The sequence below is a fragment of the Pseudomyrmex gracilis genome, unplaced genomic scaffold, assembly GCF_002006095.1.
Source record: "Pseudomyrmex gracilis isolate BER0280 unplaced genomic scaffold, ASM200609v1 scaffold_0, whole genome shotgun sequence".
Lineage (NCBI taxonomy): Eukaryota > Metazoa > Arthropoda > Insecta > Hymenoptera > Formicidae > Pseudomyrmex > Pseudomyrmex gracilis.
Window position 1 is genome coordinate 4,218,975 of NW_018020584.1, and position 21,454 is coordinate 4,240,428.

The window sequence follows — 21,454 nt, forward strand, 5'->3', positions numbered from 1 at the left end:
ACCTTGAAGTGTAAACTTGTTTAATAAACCATATCTTTCATTTTCGATTTTTAATTCACGTAGTCCGGGAACTTTCCGGACAAACTGTGTATGTACGTTTTACGCAAATGAGATTTGCGCGGCAGCTTTGGAAGGTAATCCAACATCGTGCGAGTTCGAAACTACCTGTAGCATTTTGCAAGACGCGAACGTTCCGAAGAAAAATGTTCAATACTTGTCTATAAGTAGTACATATGTGTGTTGGTTTTCTCTTTTCTTTGTTTTCTCTTTCCCTTTCTTTTATTCGCGCTTTCTCTCTCTCTTTCTTTCTTAGGTAGGAAATAACGCTGCATCGAAGAGTATAACTCGAGTAAAGAAATGTGTATGTATACATGTATGTGTGTATGTGTGTGTGTTTTGTCGTCTACTCTAGTAATTAAAAATCTTATGTCGCTCGTAGCACGGCTACGAACGTGTTTCTCACAACCTTATCACAACCTTATTATAGAGTGCCCTGGTGACGTGGTCGAACTCGGATTGCACCAGTGTGTCCGACCTAATTTTTTGTTCTCACTCTACTAATTCTTTGATCTGTCGTTTTTTTTTTCTTTGTTTGGCGCGGCACTCGAGAAGATAGCGGCTCTGCGCCGTCTGTTCCCTCGTTTTGTTTTTTTTAAAGATAATATACTTTAAGTTGTATTTTTATGGTCATACGAATAGATTTACCTCGCGCATGTTTATACGGCGTAAGATTACATATGTACGTGTATGTGTAAATGTGTGATCAAGGTTACACAGGGGTGTGTATCTCGAAAACCACTTGCGTGTGCATATTTCATTGACAAGAGCACGTAAAAGAGGAATGTTCAATCGAGAGACTTTACTCTCGAAAGCGCAACTCGAAGTGGCACAATTGAAAACACTACTAATATACAAAATGACTTGAGATGGCGAAGTGGATGTTCTCACAAACACAAAATCTGACACACTTTATGTGCACACAGCACCGTGTGCATGTATTTTCCAAGTGCGGTATCGATTAATTTTGCAAACAAAGCGAAAATATATGTTTCGCCATACTCGATGAAATATTAGCGCGAAAGTTCGAGCTTCAACAATGAGTAACAAAATCTTATTCTATTATTTACAACTTCAGACATACTTTGGGTTAGTGTAAAACAACTAAAATTACGATGCAGCTCTCCTTCAACTTTGGATATTAAGGAAAAGTTGCGCGCGAGAAACAATGGTTTTCCATTTCTCTCTGGTGGAGAGAATTTCTAGGAGAAACCTCTTAAAGTCGGGAGTCGTCATTAAAATAAATAGCGATGATTTCGAGAAACACTCACCCCGCGTCCCGCTCCGAAAAAGAGAAGTAACATGGCGGGTTGTAATCGCGTGTCAACGTGAATACACTTGGAAGGCGAGTTTTTGTTTTTAAGTGTGTGTGTGTGTGTGTGTGTGTGTGTGTGAGACTTTTTATACAGTGCGCACGGTCGCGACGCGACAAGAACCGCAGAAATTTTGTTGTTGTTTGTGTCGCGCCGAAAACAACGACCGCGTCCGAGTGGTGGTTGACGAACGACACTTGTTACGCTTTTTTCTTACACACTACGTGTTCCGCGATTGAAAGATTCTCTCTCTCTCTCTCATAAAGTAATAATTTAATTATTCACAACCTGTAATACTTGTGATTGTTGATGATCGCGGGTGGACGCATCCACCGGGATCGTATCTAAAAATCGTGCGTACGTACTTCCCGCTGTCGTTGGTACAAGAAAAGTACGTTCTCTTATTTTTCCTCCCACATCCCCCGTTTTTCCCGGACTGACAGTTACGCTTCCACGTAAACAATCCGCGGAAATGGTTCATGTGTTATCCTTGGCGAGCTCATACGAAAACCGAATGTCGAGAGTGTCGCGCGAGGAAGAGAAGAAACGACGGGCTTCTCGGCTTTTTCGCGAACCTCCCCGGTTACGAGCAATCGTAATTGTTTTTTCTTTTGCGCGTGCTCTCGAGAGTTGGAGTGTTAACAACTACTTTTTTTGTTTTTGTAACAGTTAAATTAATATTAATCGTGAACAAAAGGTCGCGCAAAATTTATCTGAGAATAGCGAAATAATATTCAGAGATAATAGTTCGGCAGCTAAAATCGGCGGCGGCGTGATTTCTCCCGCGGAAAGTTTCTCCTTCAACTTTCACCCTTGAAAGCTCTTTAGGGGCTGGATTAGCGTCTCTCGGTCTGGCTGCCAATCTTGATTGTGGGATGCGCGGCGTGTGCATCTTCCCCGGACGAGGAATAGACGCATCCGTTTTCCCTACATCTTCTTTGGACTCTCTGTTGATAAGCTTCCGGAATAGTTCCGACGATCGCGCGAGTCTCGCGCTTTTATGACTGTTTTATAGTCACAGGAGCAAGCGTCGTTGTGATTCCCAGTTGAGAAAAATTTGCATAATATATCCACGACGGATTCAAGTTATACAAAAAGAATGTTAAAACTTTAAGATATCACTCGGTTCTGAACAAAGAAATTTTTTTTTTTTTGAACCAAATAAACTTTTACTTTTGATTGCATTATTCATCTGAAGCTTATTTTTCTTTTCTCCGACATTAAGTAATTTTTTCCGTTGTGAATTTCTCGATGAGAAATTCACGTCCACGTTTTTTTTTGTCATTTCTCTCGTTTCGAACAAACTGTAACTGCTCCCATTTAATAAGATCGATATCTTAATTAAAGCCGTAAAGTCAAAAATAAAGTAGGTATCGAAGATCCGAGAGAATTTTGTACTGTCAGTAAGTTGTAAGTAGTCGTAAAACGATAATACTCTTGCCAATTTGTGAGATTTGGTAAACTTACTTGCTCCGCATTTTCGCTCTGTGACGCTTCGTCATTTCTCATTAACTCGTCGTCGTCGTCGTCGTCGTCGTCGTCGTCGTCGTCGTCGTCGTCGCCTTTGTGCGTTAAGGTTTCACCGCGCAACGTAACGAACTGCGAACAAGCGATCGAGATAAGCAAGGTGTTAAATTTCCGTAATTGCGAACGTAACACGGAGCAACGCGCTTCTCCCTGGACGAAGAACTTATTTAACAACTCCCATTGGTTAGCAGACGGAAATCCCGTACAAGTCACGACGGCCATTTAAACGATCGCCGCTCACCAAAGTTCCGCTTCGCTTTGCTTTGCTTCGCTCCACTATCGACAAATTTGCCGGGAGATCCTCTGCGAACCAAATCCCTATAGAGCCAAGCACGGCTTCCGAGAGCTCAGCGGATTCGCAACAACCGCCTGAACGCTCGTCTATAATCAAGATTGAAGATGGTGTAGATGAGGGGATTGAGTGCGCTGTTGACGTAACCGAGCCACGTGATGAAATATACTATCCTCTCCGACGGGCAGCACGCCGGGCAGAACGGCACGATGACATACATGAGGAAGAACGGCAGCCAGCAGACGACAAATACGCCCATAATGACACCCAGGGTCCTCGCCGCGCGCCTCTCTTTGGACAATGAGATTCTCTGTCGCTCCTCGATAAATTGATAAACGGTCGTGGAGGTGCCAGCGACAGCGGGACCACCTGCGCGGTCTCCGGTACGTCTCGTGGACGCGGTGTTACCCGTTATCGTTACCTCGGTCGGCTCGTCGTCGATCAGCGACGGTTTTGGCTGCAGACGCGGCGTCGAGCGCTCGTTGTGATTCGTCTCCGAGCTGACCGACTCTTCGGCGTCGTCGGTCTCGCGGTGCCTGGTCGACTGTACCGGACCCAGTCTGCTCTGCCGGGCTCGTTCCCGCAGTCTTCTGCGCGTAGCCAGGAAGATTTCCAGATATACCAGACTCATCAGCAGCAACGGTATAAAGAACGAGCCCAGTGACGAATATATGACGTAGCCCTGACGTCTGGTGAGCTGGCAGGGCGTGCCCGGGTTTAATTCCTCCGGCCAGTCGTTCCAGCCGGCCAATGGTGGCGAACTGATCGCGCCCGAGAGTATCCACACTCCGGCGATCGTGGCCAGGACGCGCTTCAGGGTGCGCTTTTGTGCGTAGTTAATCGGATCGGTGATCGCCCAGTAGCGGTCCAGCGCGATCGCGCAGAGATTCAGAATGCTGGCAGTACAGCAGAGCACGTCGCACGTCAGCCACAGCTTGCACAGGTGGATACCGAACACCCACTTGCCCAGCACCAGATAGACCACGTTGAACGGCATCACGAGGATCGCCACCGCGAGATCGGCCACCGCCAACGAAACGATGAAGAAGTTTTGTACGATCCGGAGCGGCCGATACGTGAACACACTGAGGATCACTAACACATTTCCGAACACGGTCGCAAGGACGAGAAAGCCCAGCGTCAACGAAGCCGCAACTGCTTCCCACGTTGGCAGATTCGATCCCGTCTCCTCTTCCGGGACGTTACAGCCACTCACCTCGTAGTCTTCCGACATCGTTCCGCCGGACTCGCCGCTTGAGTTCATATCGTTGTCCTCTGGAAGCAAAGGTTTTTCTTTTACCACTCCGATATCTCATACGAGAGATCCTGTCCTTTTCTTTTTATATATCTTCAGTCATATATACCTATATCTATAACTAAAATAGAGTCCCGCGGCGCTCTAAACTTAATCGTAGATTTTTCAATACGCAAAGATCAATCAAGCTTCGAGAACGTATAGGTATGCGTTTATATACAAGTCTGTGTGTGTGTGTGAAATGACACCCACATTTCGAACTTCTTCTTCAAGTAATACGATCGCTACGAGACGTTGAAATATCGTCTCGAAAATGAAAATTAATTTAATACAAACTTGATTTTGTTCGTTTCGTCGAAAATTTCTTCTCCATGGTCGCGGAAATGTATTCGCCAATCCAATTCGCTTATTTCAGTCAAACTTTTCGCCATGTCAATCTAGCGATAATATTGACCCAAGAGTTAGATTTAGCTTGGATCTTATCGAATACGGGAACTGAAGACGCGCGCGCGCGCGCGCGTGTGTGTGTGTATGTACGTATGTGAAAGCGATTCAAGAGTTTCCGCGGTTTCGCCGTCATTGAACTACTTGACTGCGGTATACGCAAGTCTCGGAGAACTGATCGGCAATCATTAGAAGCAAATGTGATCGCGAATTAACATATTCGTTATTAAAACGTGTCATATATATAGATACATATAGAGAAACAGATGTATAGAAATATATGACTTTTTAGATATTTCTATTTTTGTTTAATTTAAAAAGCGCATTTAATTTTTTAACGGGTTTTATATGTTTATAAAACAAAAATTTACAGTTTCAAACAAATCATCTACGCTGCTCTTTAATAGAAAATAATAATTATTTTGTATAGCGAAACGATTCAATAAAATAATTGCAATTTGCATGTTTTTAAATTGCATTTGTATGTTTATGAAAATCAGGTGTCCTGATACACACTGGTCGGAAAGCGATAAATAAAATTATTAACGATAATGAATCGCAGCGTCGCATCGCTTTTTCCCGTTATTATAAATCATCGGGGTTGCAAATTGCGACCAGCAAAGCACGTTATATATTCGGCTGTACACGATGTTATTTTCTGCACGAGAACCATTCGGAAAGGTTTCAGAACGCAGAAAGAAACGTTTCTATTTTCGTGCCGCGGCAGCGATACTTTCTCTCGGCAAAGCGTCGGGCTTTGTCACACTATCCTCGGTGGTGGAAAAACGTGGTGCTGTGTGTCGTTGCCGATAAAAATATAGGGGATTTTAACGATACGCGCGTAGATTTTCTCGCGCGCGAGAAGAAAACGGTCAAGCGCCACCGGAGTGAAGTATATACGATTTCCTGTACTTTTGCACGCTCTCGAAAATCGTTAAGAACGCTTTCTCGATATCGCGAAGAAACCCTCGGCGTCCGTCGCACAGCTAAAGCCAAGTTCTTTTCGTTTTGAGATAGTGATCGTGACGCGCGCGGCGGGAAACGGGTCGCACGGAATAACGTTTTTCCCTCACGTTCTCTCACTTCCGCGCAATTACAACTTGGAAATCCAGGAAAACATCGCTTCCCCTAGTAACTCCGTTCTGTTTGCCGCTCGTCGTGTCAAAACCGTCGGGTACTTCATCATCCTCGTATGTACTCGGTCTCTCTCTCCCTCTCTATCTCTCTTCTGTTCTCTCTCTTCCATTCCCTCTATCCATCTCTCTCTTCTTTCTCTTAGCTTCTCTACTAATTTCAAGCGCCAGCAAACTGTCAAACTTCATTATTACACGTATTCGCGTACAAGGCAAATATTGATTTACTATTCCAAAAAGAGACGCGAAGTATTACAACGATAATGGAAAGGAGTAACTTTCCGGAGGTTTAGGTCTTTTAACAGCCGCGCCGACGGATCGGTGAACACCGTGTGCGGAATGCGAGATGAAGAAAAAAATTCATTTCATGGCGAAATGTTAATCGTCGGAAAAATACCCATGATTGAAAGCATGGCGAAATTGCGCTGACGCTTGCGGAAATCAGTCAGCGAAATATTCTCCCGGTTTTCGTGATAGCTGTAGAGAGAGAGAGAGAGAGAAAGAGAGAGAGAGAGAGAGAGAGAGAGAAAGAGAGCCGTATTTGATTAAAGCAATCACGGAACTTTCATAACACGTAATATCGTTTGAGATCGACTTTGCTTATTTCATTCAGATGCCGGTCGTATCTCATAAAAGAGAAGCGCATTCCGATAGAATATTCATAATAAAAAACGAACACCACAACATCTACCCTCTGAATAGATAATATTATTTTTCTTATTTTGTCAGTGTACACACGTTCGCTGATTATACACCGAAATTCAAAAGCGCGAAGTTATTAATAACGCCAGTGAATTGCGGTTAACACGATACACATACGTGGTACGTAACACACAGTTTGCCGCGCGTATTCAAGTCGTTTCGCACACGAATTCGCGCATGCAACACGCGCTTATTTCCAAGAAATCTCCGCGTAACATTGAAACTTTGAAATAATTAGCGCGCAAAACTTATTATTAATCACGCGACAAGGACGTCTCCGGTCGAGATGCGCGACGAGAGTTTATTGAGAGAAGACTTTGGAGATAAAAAAATTACGAATAAGTACTGCCGTTCTGAAAGAAGGTATCTCTTCGAGTTTCTACGTAATTACGCGCACCGCATATCAACGAACATTAGCGCGCTTTACAAACGAGTTTTCTCAAAAAAGAAAAAAAAAACACACGAAGAAACAAAATTAAACCTTATTGCGTCCCGTCAACGTCGCGCACGAAACACATAACAAGCAGTCCCGAACAATTCGATTATAACTCTATCACACTCCAACGAAGTTCGCACCTTCAACTCAAATTATAACTCGAACATGCGGAAGATCGTTCGCTTAAAAACCGCCACGCGCGCTGCTCATGGTGTCGAAATTTTATCTCCTAAAATGTAATTCACGTGAGCACGCTTTACAACATTTTTACGATGAACTCTCTCTCTCTCTCTCTCTTTCTATCTCTTTCTGTCTCGCTTTAAAGGCAGCTCATCGTAGTATCTATCGCGCTAAACATAAATTGCTGTCCTTAAAACTCCGTGAGGCGTGGACTAAACGAGAATGCATATTTTTTGTCAGTAACACGTCACGTGAGATAAATTTCGCGCAATCGATAAATTCTGTTTTACGTGCGGCGACGATACGTTACGTTACGTTACGTGACGCTGGCTACTCCATACACATGTGTATTTATGCGCTTTTGCACACGAATTCCGAACACATCGAAAATTGTTCGCGACAATCTTACATTCTCCCCGATTGGCTTCCCGTCGCATTTTCGAATCAATTACGCGCATTGTTTTGCACACAATGTGCTCTTTCGAGCGAATGGAAATATCACCGAAATCATTTTATTGAGAGACTTTTCATATATATATATATATATATATATTATTTATAAGACGTTCATATTTTCTTAAATAATAGATGTCTACTTTAGAAACTTTCAGGAACGTTATTGATTTATAATTACAATATCAATCATTTGATTTGTGATCGAGACAAGACGTAAGATTTACGGAAATATCACTTTTCAATTCGCTTGATGAATTTATTGGGACTGTTTTGTCATAGAATGTTTCAATTTGCTTAATCTGATATCTAGAATATCTTAATTAAGGCACATTGACTGCGACAACTGCGTAGTTGTTTCCGAGTTTTGATTACAACAGGAAACACCGACGATCAATTCCAATTCCGCAGACTGGTTTTGAATAACATTTCGTGTATTGTTATATTGTTGCATTTGCTGTTTGGTACTATTCTGATAATCACATAGCATAATTTATTGATATGTTCTCTCTATTCATATATGCGTATCTCCTATACATATCTATCGCCATACATATATATATATATATTTTTTATATGTATATCTTTTCAGTAACATAAATTTCATTTAGAAAGAAAGCCTTTTGTTTCGAGAAGCTGGAATAAAGACATCTATTTTCCTGGAACATTCAATGCTGAATGTATAGCTCTGCGTTCTTGATGCTTTCTTTCTACAACAAAGACATAAAACAATAATGTTGTCCATATAAAATCTACTTTTTCCGCATCCCAGCCCATCAATGCAATCGTGCCCGTCTCTCCGCTGGGAATTACGATAGCGCACAGTGACAAACCGGAATTGACGGATTTCGCAAATTTAGCACGAGAGACAATAGTGCGCGGATAACAGTATTAGAATTATTACGTAACGTATTAGCGTGCGTCGTTTACTTCATTAGTAAATCGAACGCTAACTCGTAATGTTTCCAGAGAGCAGACCATTAACTGCGGAATGCCGTACGTCTGTCTCTCAATAGCAATCGATGGGGCGCAATTGGCATGAACGCGAAAGGGCACTTGTCGAATATTTGGAGCACAATCCGACATTAATCACAAACCAGGTCATGGCTTTCATGCCTCTCCTCTTTCTTTGTCTCTCTCTTTCTCTCTCTTTCTCTCTCTCTCTCTCACTCTTTCTCACCCGCTCGCTTTCTTGTCTGAACAATTAAAAATTTCGCTTGCTTCCAATTTGAATTTATAAAAACCCAAAAATTACAGAAAAAAAATATATTTAAAAATATATAAGAACAATATATAAGAACACAATCTTCAGTTATAAAATCTGCAAAACTTTGTTTTGAATTTTGAAAAAAAAATCGTAAAGCAAAACTTTTATTAACGGAATAGTCTTTTATCAGCCATGTCCACGATCATATGCGATGCAACAAAATCACCGTCAATGTTGTATTCAGTATAAACAAAATTATGGCGCTTTGGAAGAAATCCAGGACCAGATGAAAGTTCCCGGAGAAGCACTTAAGGATAATTGGATTTTCTTTAGCTAAAAGAGTCGTGGCCTTAATTCTTTCTCTACGAATTGTCTACGATGTTTTCTCAATTCGAAGATCCTTCGGACGCAATTTGTCATGCGATCTCGCCGAATGATAAAGCACTTACTATCGGTCCAGCGCGGTCTTTCGTGCGAGACCGTCAGAGATGCATCGCTCGTCACATTTTGATCCCCTTGCCGCACTTACGATGATCGACGATCGATCGGCTGACTTCAGCACGAATAGCGGGTCGACATCGGGCCCGACGGATTACACCACCTGCAATAAAATATTCGTATATTCTTAAACATTGCTCTTATTTAATAAAAAGCGCGTCCACAAGTTGAACTCGATCCACAAGATGTGTCACTTATAGTTTTTTGACGTATCAAATTTTTTTTCTCGAAAAAAAAACCAGACCTTTCAACAAATATGCAAAAGCTCATCTTTATTTATGACGCGCGCACATTTTCTATTTTATTGTATCAAACACGGGTTTCTTTATATTACCATTATAATGGAAAATCCTGTGTGTAGCTTTCGTGTATACGTGTGACAAATAAAAATAGAAATCTCACGAACTACTGTAATATTTGCGCGCATTGCTCGCGTGCAATAAAATAGAACGCTTAAATACAACGTAAATGCTACGTCAAAAAGTTTCTTTCCGATTTTTTCTCTCTGTGAACAGAAGAAAGCTTCATCGTATAAGGTAAGAGAAGAAGGAAGAAATTTAATTCGAGACTTAACCCACTTTTGGAAGAATGTATAAGAAGACTTGTCTGTGTATATACACGTAGAATTTGCATTTGCGACAGAGATACTTTGCAATAGTAAACTTAGGATAGTAAACGTGTATCGCAAGTGTACAGACGCGCGCGGCAAATAGCCATGGGCTGATCATATTCACGAGAGAAAAGACGATATTATTTAGCAAATTCTACAGAGAAACACGAAGTGTGCGATAAAATGAATCTCGCAAGTAGTAAAACCGTTCGTTTTTTATGTAAAATGAAGAAAGAGAGAATATTTTACAATCAAAAGTTCAAATGTTTTAAATTATATAAAAAAGTTATATTATAAAAGTTATATTATATAAAAAAGTTATATTATATGCGTAAACAATATTTATGTTCGTTAAACTATGTTTATTCTTGCGCATTTTTTGCTTTCATAAAAGCTCCATTTGTTCATTACATTTTAACATTTATTATATTTCAAATTAGTATTTGCCGGCTTTTTTCCTCTAAAAATTGTTTATTTATTTTTCAGAGTTCCGCAATATAAAAGAGCTGGTAGTAACAATCAAATATACATGTAGTATTTTGTTTTTATGAGACAGATAAAGAAGTTATATATTATCTCGCTTATTTACTACACGTATCTACTACGTAAAAAAAGAAAAAAGATAAGACGCCAACCTTCGGCGTAATTTAATAAAGAAACGTAAGGAAGATTAAAGGGATCACGGAAAAAAAGTTGTGCTATTATGTGGCCAGTAAGAAAAATTTGTTAATCCTATTCTGAATTGTTTGTTTTATTAACAAAATGTTTTGTTGGCAACGCAACAAAATATTTAATCTTTTGTGGACTGACATGGGTCCTTCAGACCCATTCAAAAATTGCGCATTGATGTTTCTAGTAACAATTAGTTTTTTTTAAACGCTTATCTTCGAAACTACTAGAGATGTTTTTAATTTGTTTTTTTTTTATCAACGCAAAAAACAACTTTCTGTTTAAACTGTTTAAACTTTCGATTCAAAAAAGAAAAATTAAAAAATATTGATTTTTACGGAAATGTTTAATTATAAAGTAGATCTCACAGGTCCAGTCTAACTAGTACGCATTTTTAAAAGCCAATCCACAAAGAGTTAACAAATTTTTCTTGCTGACCATGTAGTAATTAATTTTTGTGCTATTTCGACAAAAATTTTTGCCGTGATTACATAAGGTACGTTTTTTGCATTTAAAGAATTTCTACCGCGTTATTAAAAGTAATAGCTCGAAGTCATTACTGTGTGACTTTATCGGAAAGAAGGAGTTGCGGAACAATACAGAGAGATGCTCTTTGTACACAACGTGAGCTTTTCTGTGAATGACAATAATCGTCTTTAGCAGCTAAGGTGTTAAACTGACGTTGCAGCACGTTCTACGTATTCCGTCTGTAGCAAACTTCCACTTTGAAAAATGTTCGATTTTCCGAAAAGAGGACAAACGTCTGCGTGCATGACGACAGAGAAAATAGGAGAGAGAAAGAGAGAGATTTAAATTGCATAACACAGGATGGCACTGTCACTACCAAGTTTCTATCGCGAAATGAAATTTCGACGCTGAAACTTGACAAAGCAGAAATGTACTTATACAAGAGATGTCGAATATTCTTTAAAAAGTATGCGATGATGCATGTACTGCAGTTGAGAGGGACAAAAATGTACGTCCGTGTGTGTGTGTGTGTGTGTGTGTGTGTGTTACAAAAAATATTATTCATTAAGTTTCTAAAACATATGTGTGGGTCAGGAAAACTTTTAAATTTTTAATTGAGGATACTTCCCGTTCTCTTTTCTTGCTGATAAAAGTATAACATCGTCTTTAATGGCAATTGTGTAAAAACACAAAGAGGAAAACAAAATCTACGAAAACATTTATGCGGGAGATAAAACCTGGAAATGTAAAGATAGACAAACTAACAAAAACAAAATAAAATAAAAAACGCAATAAGAAATTGACTTAAATAAAAGGAGATATACAGAAAAATAATAAAATTATTGCAAACAATGCACAAAAAACGAAAGATGCATGGTTTGAATATACGTACACATGTCTGCACTGTTCCCGTAAATTCCTCTCGTAAATTCGTATCCTATTTATTATTCCAGCAGCATCTCGAACTCACTACTCGCCGGACTGGTATATCGATTCCTGGGGGGGGTTCATTTCTCAGTTAAATTTGCTCGTAAATGTACACAAGAGATCGCAGCTCGGCGAATGACCCGGTCGAAATTTATGATCCCGCGAGAACTTGGCGCGAAATAATTGTCTTTGACCGTTTCGAATGGAAAAATGCGAACGGAGAAGCAAATATAAAACCGTAAAATTTCATCACCCTCCGAATATTCGCTGCTGCGCATACATAAATTTATAGACCAACTATCCTATTATATATAATCGGCTTATATATTTTTTTTAACGAAGCGCTTTACTTTGATAAAGAAAAAAACAGCCTGATGAAAAAGTTGCGACTTTCGTCACTTTATTATATTACCCAAACCCGTACTCTTATTACAAGCAAACGCTCGATAAACTTGGTGCGTTTGTTGCTGCCGCACTGTTACGTCATGTCTCTTATGATTTCCTTGTTGAGTAATTTCGCTCTACAACAACACGACAAGATTTGGTTGACTGTATAAACCAAAAGTGCGTATATGTTTGCCCGAGGAAGTTTGCCGTATACACAGATATTATGCATACGTCAGATGTATTTTGCATTTTGCGAAACGAGTTTTGCACACAATAAAAAGAAGAGAATTGGACGCGATATTATCGTGCCGTACATATAAAACTGCGCAACTCCATTGTGTATTTCCCTTACTAGATTTCGTTGATGGATCCTCCTCGCAGGGAAATTGCTGTTCACTCTATCTAAGAAAGCTTATTTCGCTGATCTATCTTCTCCATACAAAGGTTTCAGCATGACACAAGCAGTCGTTTAAGAGAGGTAGATAGGTAGTATATCTCGTAGTTTTCATAAATCTAAATTCTGAACAGATTTCTCTCTTATGGTCGAATTAAGTGTCCGTGCGCGCGCGAGTGCACGTGGAAGAAAGAGAGAAGGAAAGGAAGACATAGACACACGGAGAGAAACACGAGTTTTTCACATACATTCTGTCTTTTTTTCTCTCTCTCTCTCTCTCTCTTGTTTCTCCTTTACGTACAACGCGCGCGGTATCAACAAATTTTATCTTGCGTTGCGGTGTATAAACTCCACTCTTTTTCTGCACGGCGATCTAATTGTAACGAACACTCGCGCAATATTAAAACCATCTTTTGAAAACCGCGGTTCCGCCGACTATACGTTGTGTGCCAAGCGCAATGCTAATTTGCATATTTGCGAGTCGGATATTCTTCCCATTATCATGCTTTGAGTTTTACCGCAAAACACACGAGAGAATAATAACTTTTTCAGGGTTTACTTTTTTTCTTTGTTTTTGTTTTTTACTTTTTTTTTTTAATTCTTCGCGCGCTTAATCGCGCGCTATGCTATTAATTCCGGGGGGACGGCACATCGCGAGTCTCGAGACTTTTGTCGTTTTTCTCTCTCACCGCGACTTTTAACTACCATCGATTCTCGAAACTTGCAAGTTCTCTCGAGAAGCCCGTCCGAAGTTACATAATACATACACACCATCGGGTTTACTTTAAAAACTGTAAGAGCTGGTCTACAGGTTGCGAAAATTTCTTTTAATAACTTTCGTATGACTATTCTATGATACTGCTACGTTGTTTTTTTTCTCTGCATACGACACGATAGTTACCATCCTTAAAAATACCGCTCAACATTATCGCAAAAATTCATATTCATTTACGCGCAAACAAAACTACATCTCGACGTTTCCGATTCTTCCAGTTAATTGCTTGTGTAATTTTGTGTTGCTTCAGCCTCTGTGAATTTAAAAACTGTTTAAGGTGTTTCAGTGTCGCTTGGATTTTTCCGATAATCAGTGCTGTGTGTTTAGAAAACACATCGCGAATAATCGCGCCACAACGATGCGTAGTAATCGAAGTGATGATTGTGATTCTTCCCTCTGTTCCTGTGTGCGATAATTGCAAATGTCGACACAGAATTGTGAAGTCAGTGCTGGGAAGAGATACAAGTACGGAAAGCAATATTGTGTCACGAGAGAACACGTGATAATCTGTAAATACATGTAGTAAATTAATTAATACAAATATTAATTAATATAAATATTAATATAAATATTAATTAATTTACTACATATTAATATAAATACAGGTATATAATTAAGAAATATCCCGTTGAGAGAAACGTGTACGTAATTTCCACATACAATAATATTTGTGACTTCGCTCGCGCTAATTTGGTCGCGCGCTAAAGCACGGATTTTACGAAAATTATCAAGTTAATGTCGTAAAGAGGCGCACGTAGCCATTGGGAATAAAATATTAAATATTTTCGCAATAATACATGACAGTCGTCAAAATAAACTAAATAGTTATCATCGAGTTTATGGATTTTCGATTAAATTCCATATACGGTTTTCGATAACACGCGTTTAATGAAATTTCTTTTACATTATCCATTTTTTTAACTGGTCATTGTAGTAATTAGCGATAAGGGAGTTTTACGATATTAAGCCATTTATTTTAAAAATTCTATTTTCTTATCACTTCATTATATTCTGAAGTAATTTTCTGAAAAAGAGATCCTCTTCCGTTATCATAGCGTAGGAGAAACAACAGAATGCTTTTTTAATTGGTCGTTGTAGTAAATTAGCGAAGAGTAAGTTTTACGATAGTAAAGCATTAAAAAAAAAAAAAAAAAAACAATCGCGCTTTCTTATCATTTCACTGTCCACAAGTAATTTTCTGAAAATGAAATACTTGCGTTATCATAGCGTAAACAAAACTATATACATATAAAATGCAAACGATTGAATGCTGAAGATTCGAGGGACGGAAGTACAGTGGACAAATTAAAGGAACAATTAGGATCCGTCGGCGGATCACTGACGAAACTGAGTCACACCGCAAAGTGTCCCGTCAAAGACCAATTTGGCGTCCATTAGCACAATGAACAAGCTAAAAGTTCGCGTGACACATAGCCTGTATAAAGAATCGGATAACGGACACTCGATATGATGGAAGAAGTTCTTATTTCAAAAAACTCTCGTTACGTAAAAAACCTTAGTTCCTTGTTTTACACATCGAAAGTGGCGATGTACTTCAAGTCACTCTCGAGTCACGTAATAATTTATTTGAAATAAAAAAGTGAACGATAAAAATCCTCGGCGACACTGAAAAGCGATGCTTGTCGAAAATTTAATTATGCATAATCAAAATCAAGCCGCAAAACCACGGCTTAAGATCACATATAAGATCGTTTTGAAATTGCGATCTCAAAGTTGTGTGTGAGTCGCGAGACAGAATTTCAAGTCACGCACTTTATTGTTCAATATCTCTGTGATTTCACCTCAGTCAAGAATTTATGCGTCGATGCTGCAATATTCCCCGATAAAAGTATTCCCGCGAGAAGTTTATTTTTCTCTCTCTTTTGTATCAGAATTATTTACCATGAAAAGTCGAGGAAAGAGGAAGAAAAGTTGGGCGTGATGTTGAACAAGCAATTAATTTTATAATTATTCGTTCTTTAAATAAGTATCGCGTTGACAGCTACGTCCCTTCCCTCTCTTTTCTTTTCCCCTCCCCCTCGTCACATTTCACAGCCGACATTTTTCAATCGCAGTTTATTACAAATATACCATGTTCCCTCATTAATATCCGTTGCAAAATTAAAAAAAAAGTGGCACGCTGACATTTATCGAGCGGTCGTATTTATGATGAAAATATATTGATAATGTTATTTTGAGAGTGTGTGATATACGCGCGGGATACACAGAACGTTTTAATTTTCAGGATGTGACACTTCTCTGTGTTCTCGATATTGCAAAACGTGACGCTAACTAACTAACTACTTAAAACACTTCGTTTCCTCTTCTATATTCCATTCTGTAATAAAATAAATCCGCGAAAAAAGAAAATACATAACAGTAAGTAACGCGAAACCTCTTTTTATCCGTGATCTTGATTCTTGATATTTTTGATTGTTTTATGGATTTCTTTCTAATTTACACCAAGTCACGTACGGTGAACACTGCCGAGCACTTATTGATCTCTCTGGGTGTATCGTGTATGAATTTTACTCACGTGCGAGTTTTCTTTAATCTCTTGACCAAAGCGTTGTTACTGCGATATTAATAAAAGCAACAAAAATCTACTGCGGTATCGGAAAGACGACAGTAATGATGTGATAACATACGTATAATGAAACAGATATAATTTTTATACTCCTCAACACTTACAAGAAGTTTCATTAAATTTTAGAAGTAGACCATTATCCTCACCATTATTATGACATACACACATTTACGGTAATTTTTATGTATCAGTGATATTACAACTGATGTGGTCGGACTGGAACATTATTCGTGTGGAAGAGATCTCTCGTACAATGGACTGCGCTGACTTCCGGTCAATCTATTACTGCCATTCTACACACTGCGCATTAGTGTCTTTATCAATTCGAAAGAATATCTCTCAATCGATCACGTTATCTGATTCCCTTCGCCTCGGCAAAAATATACCGAAAAATGCAACGAATTTTTCGTGGAAACTCGTGGAAACCCGTCAGCAAGCCATTTTATTTTTCAATTTTAATTCAACCGTGTAAAACTGTTTTTTTTTTTTGTCGTATCGTAGAAACTTTCTTCTCGCGCGAGTTTTGTATATAAATGCATTTTCTTTACATACATATGCGCGCAAAATTGTTAAATATCTTTTATGACTCTCTCTTTTCAGTAGTATGAATTAATAAATAGGATTTAGAGAGATTTTTTATATATTCTTGTGAGGAGAGGAAGAGTGCGTTTGTTCGTTTTGAGAAAATAGGACACATTTAAATAAAATTACACAAACGTTTATTAACAAAGTTGAATAAAGAGGAAAATTTACAATTTATCTTGCGATATTACGTTTAAAAATGCGAAAGTTTCGAAAATGTCCGATCCTATCACGTTTTTAATATCAGCTTCAATTTCGTCGAAATGAATGAATTTCGATTCGATTCGTTTATTTGGAACGAGATTGCGTGAATATATAAATTTTTCCGTCCTGGCACGACCTGGCCGCGGTAGTTTCTCTGTAAGTCTCTTTAAGAGACACAACAAAAAGTAGATCTTTTTCTTTTTGTGATACGATTATTGATGCGTTCGTTGATCCTGAGCGTCCACACACGATATCGCCGGAACACGGAGAAAGTAGTACTGTCGGGTAGCGATTTTAAAGAACGACTCGTCGAGCGATATTTACGCGTCTCCGGCGGGTGCTCCTACACGATCAGTTATTTATAAAGCCATTCACACGATAATCAATAACCTATGCCTCTTTCCTGCGGCGAAAATTCACTAACGTACCAGCGCACATAGTCAGGTATCTTTGTCGCCATGAGACACGCTTCATCGTCGAAACCGATCAAAAACATGATGTAATCGAATTAAAATCAATTAATTAGATCGAATTAGGCATACGTAAAAAAAAAAAAAAAAAAACAGAAGCCTTTGAGCGTAACGCGCGGATTAAGGTGCGTTCTGAGATGTTTCGAAGCGTATTGTGCACATGCACACACCGCCTACACAAGGGTATACGTAAACAACCGTAAATAGCATTGCCTTCAAGCGAGGAAGCGTTTCGGGTGACAGACATTTTCATTTCAAAAAACCAAAAAAATTGAAAGAACACAATAGATCAGAGAATTGAGAAGAATACGTTGTTTTCAAAAGAAAATAAAGAAAAAAATTTACATGAGAAAAAAAGTTCGAGTTTTACATTATTTTTTTCCCGATAATACCACATGATCAATAATTAAACCGACGAAGATTTAATAAAGAATAATTCTGTGTATACAATATGAATTTTCCACACAGTATTAAAATTCTGATTTTTGTAATAAATTTAATATTGTTGAATGAATTGAGTGTTAGAGATATAAATTGTACAATTTGTTTCGCGTATTTAAAATATTTTCCGTTTTAAATATAGTTATTTATCGGAAAATTCGAGAACGGGTTTATTGTGTCTCGCTTAAGGAAACATTACAAAACAAATATCTGTGTGTGTGTAAAATATACAAAAAAAAACATGCAAAAATAAATAAAAATTGTTAAAACAACAGCGCGCGCTCGCAATCCAACGTAATATAATTGTGTAAAATTTTGCATAATTATTTTTCTTCGTAAGAATAAATTCATGCTTTTATACTGGAGAGTATGAGTTGACAAATACGCTGTAAAAACAATTTGTGATTCGATGGCACGGTTTTCCCCTGATTTTTTTCCACGGATAACAAGAGAGATAGAGAGTGAGAGAGAAAATGTGCGTTGAAAAATATTTTAACGGCAGTCGAGAAGAGAGGAAAGATAGCGATACGTCTGACTAGATATGCGCTCTAACTACTTCACCGAAGAGCATCTTCGGCGTGCACACGCTATAACCGTTCTGTAAAAGCTCTCACGAGACGCATAACGTTTCTCTTGCATCGCGAGTGTGTGCTTGAAACATTCCACTCTAATATTTGCTGTATCTATAAGCAACCGTTTTGGTTTTGACGATCGCGAACGAAACAGGACGATGGTATCTGCCAAAAAAAAAAAAATCATCTTCTATAAGCAAACAATACGTCACTCTCTTATCGAGAAATCCTGCTCGAAAAATAGAATACGACGGTTATAAGAATTCTAGAAAAAGAGGGGGTTATGGTGAAAAATCTATCTTCGGGAAAAAACTTTCGAACAGATAATATTTGCGAATACTGGCCTACGGTGTATCGGCGCAGCAGTTGACTCTTTTTATTGAAAGAGAGAATAAAAAGTCTTATTGAAAACTTAAAAATTCCATTAAATTTCTAAGGCCATTATTACGAAAGAGAGAGAAAGAGAGAGAGAGAGCAAAAAAAACTTCGTTAAAGGGGAAAAAAATTGGTCGATTCTCGATCATCTCGTATCCTCTAGAGGAGCACAACTCGGATCGCGATCCAAGGTGGCAGCTAGCAAAGTACACCAATTTATAGAGTCGTTTGAGGTCGCGAGTATGATTTGCCGGCGGCGCATTCTCTGGGGAAATAATGGGGCCGAATTACGAAGGTATATACGAGTGGTTACACGTTTTCTCTTGTTACTATCTGGCTCTTTCTACTTGCTCCACGTCGAAAGATACGAGCTTTCGCACGAGGAATACAAGCGGAAGTGTGAGGCGACGTAACTGATCACGAGGATGAATACATGTAATTAGATCTGCAGATGCAAATCTCGATCGATCTTGAATAATATCGAAGATCCTAGACCAGAAGGAAATCTCTCTCTTTCTCTTTCGAGATATCGTGAAACGTGTGTAGAGGGTACGAGATATCCCTCGCTCACACTCCCATCGAAAGTACAGTCACCGAGTAATTCTCTCACGAACTTGCTGTAGATCGTACTGGATCAATTAGGGATCAACAGAAGACCATCAAAGAGCTCTTGTTTCAAGTATACTTAGTATACTACATTAGTGTGTGTCGCGTTTCCGAGCTTAGCGCGTTCCCCTAGCGCGGACCTTTAAGGGAACTCGAGCACTCGCGAAGACTTTGCCCCCTTTTTCGTTTCGCGAGCATTATTGCTCAACGATAATCTCTCTGTCGCGTACCTGAGATCGGTCGATCGGTGGCGCAGGGCGCGGCGGCATGATCCCGTCGCAGCGCGACGCCGTTCGACGAGCACTGAGCAGCTCTACGCTGCGCCAACCCGGTTGCGTCGACGTCGAAAAGACGCGCTTTTCCTCTCGCGTCCGCGCTTCCCGCGTCACGCCTTCTTTCTCGGATCACGCGCACTCTCTCGCTCACGCCCGCCACCCGCAGCCTCCCTCGGTCCTTCTTCTTCTCGCTGATGCTCTCCCACGCTCCCCCGCGACGACTGACGATGTGCCTCTCTCCCGATGCTGCTCCTCGTTTCAGCGCTCCGTCGCTCTGCGCAGGCTTCCGTCGAGCGCGAAGAGCTCTCTTTCTCTCTTTCTCCGCTCTTCGAAAGAGAAAAGAGTGAAAAAGAGAAAGAGGGAGAAATAAAACCGAGATAGTTAAAGAGCGCGCGTCGAAGGGGATGCTGCGGAGAAAAGGGGATAAAAGAAAGAGGAGGCATTTTGTTAAATGCCCCGCGCACACGCCTCCACTGCCTGACATCTATCTCTCTTACACAGTAAAAAATAAAATGTTAATTTTAATTTGAGTGGACCTCCTAGGACATGTAAAAATGGTTAAAATAAATAATTCGTCATGTGTTATTTATTGACAAACTAGTAATGTTAAATGACTGACACTTTACATTTATATTTGTTATATTTTGACTTTAAGTAATGTAAAAATAAAATAACATCATTATTTTTTTATTTTAGTTTTACATTATTTAAAGTCAAAATAACAAATATAAATGTAAAGTGTCAGTCACTTAACATTACTTAGTTTGTCAATAAGTAACACATGACGAATAAGTTATTTTAACCTTTTTTACATGTTCTAGGAGGTCCACTCAAATTAATTATGTTATTTTATTTTTTACTGTGTACACTCTCCTTCTCTCTTTTTCTTTTTCTCTCTCTCACTCTCTCTCTCTCTCTCTCTCTCTCTCTCTTTCTCTCTTTATTCTCTATACTCTCTTCACCGCTCTGTCTCTGAGCGATATCATTCCGTCGGTGCAGAAACTTCTTGCTGGATGTCGTTAACCTCGCTCACACCCGATCGCTTTTTCTCTTCGGCATGGATCGCTTTTTATTCACCGATGTGTTGCGCCGCGGTTTAATAGCGGTCGATTCAATTTGGTAACATTATACTCGGATGTGCCGCGTCATACGCTATTCTTTCAAGTTGGAAGTCACGTTTGGACATTCTTTCTCTTTTTAAGCTTTTAATTTCTCGGCGGCTGACGTGTAGGAGAGAATCTAAATTAAAAAATATCTTTATTGCGGAATATGAAAACTTACAGAGATTATACGTCGGAATTAAATAAGCTACTTTACACAGAACAGCTTCCGACCGCGGTTATATTCTACATAAACAGATTCGCAAACAAAGAAAGTTACGCTACTTCGCGGTTTTTTTCAACCTTCCGGTACCATTGTGCGTCTACCATCTTTCTGATTTGAAATTTATTTATTTCTGTTTCTTCAAAAAAAAAAAAAAAAATTTAAAGTAGTATCTAAAATTATCTCGTTCTTCTATTCTATTCAATATATCATAGCTCGATCTGACAATTTGTACGCGCACAGGTATATGTAAATGCGCAACTTTCCGTCTTCATTGTTCGCAAGATAGAGC

General features: G+C 39.2%; 1 protein-coding gene across 1 annotated transcript; it reads right to left on the reverse strand.

Annotated features, from left to right (window-relative positions):
- Positions 1-2,908: 2,908 nt before the first annotated feature.
- LOC109863627 (tyramine/octopamine receptor) lies at positions 2,909-19,833 on the reverse strand. The gene is made up of 3 exons (XM_020443973.1): positions 19,795-19,833; positions 9,449-9,600; positions 2,909-4,464 (listed from the first exon to the last, which is right to left on the reverse strand). The coding sequence occupies exon 3, from the start codon at positions 4,451-4,453 to the stop codon at positions 3,245-3,247; it is 1,209 nt and encodes a 402-aa protein (XP_020299562.1). The 5' UTR covers positions 4,454-4,464; positions 9,449-9,600; positions 19,795-19,833; the 3' UTR covers positions 2,909-3,244.
- Positions 19,834-21,454: the final 1,621 nt, after the last annotated feature.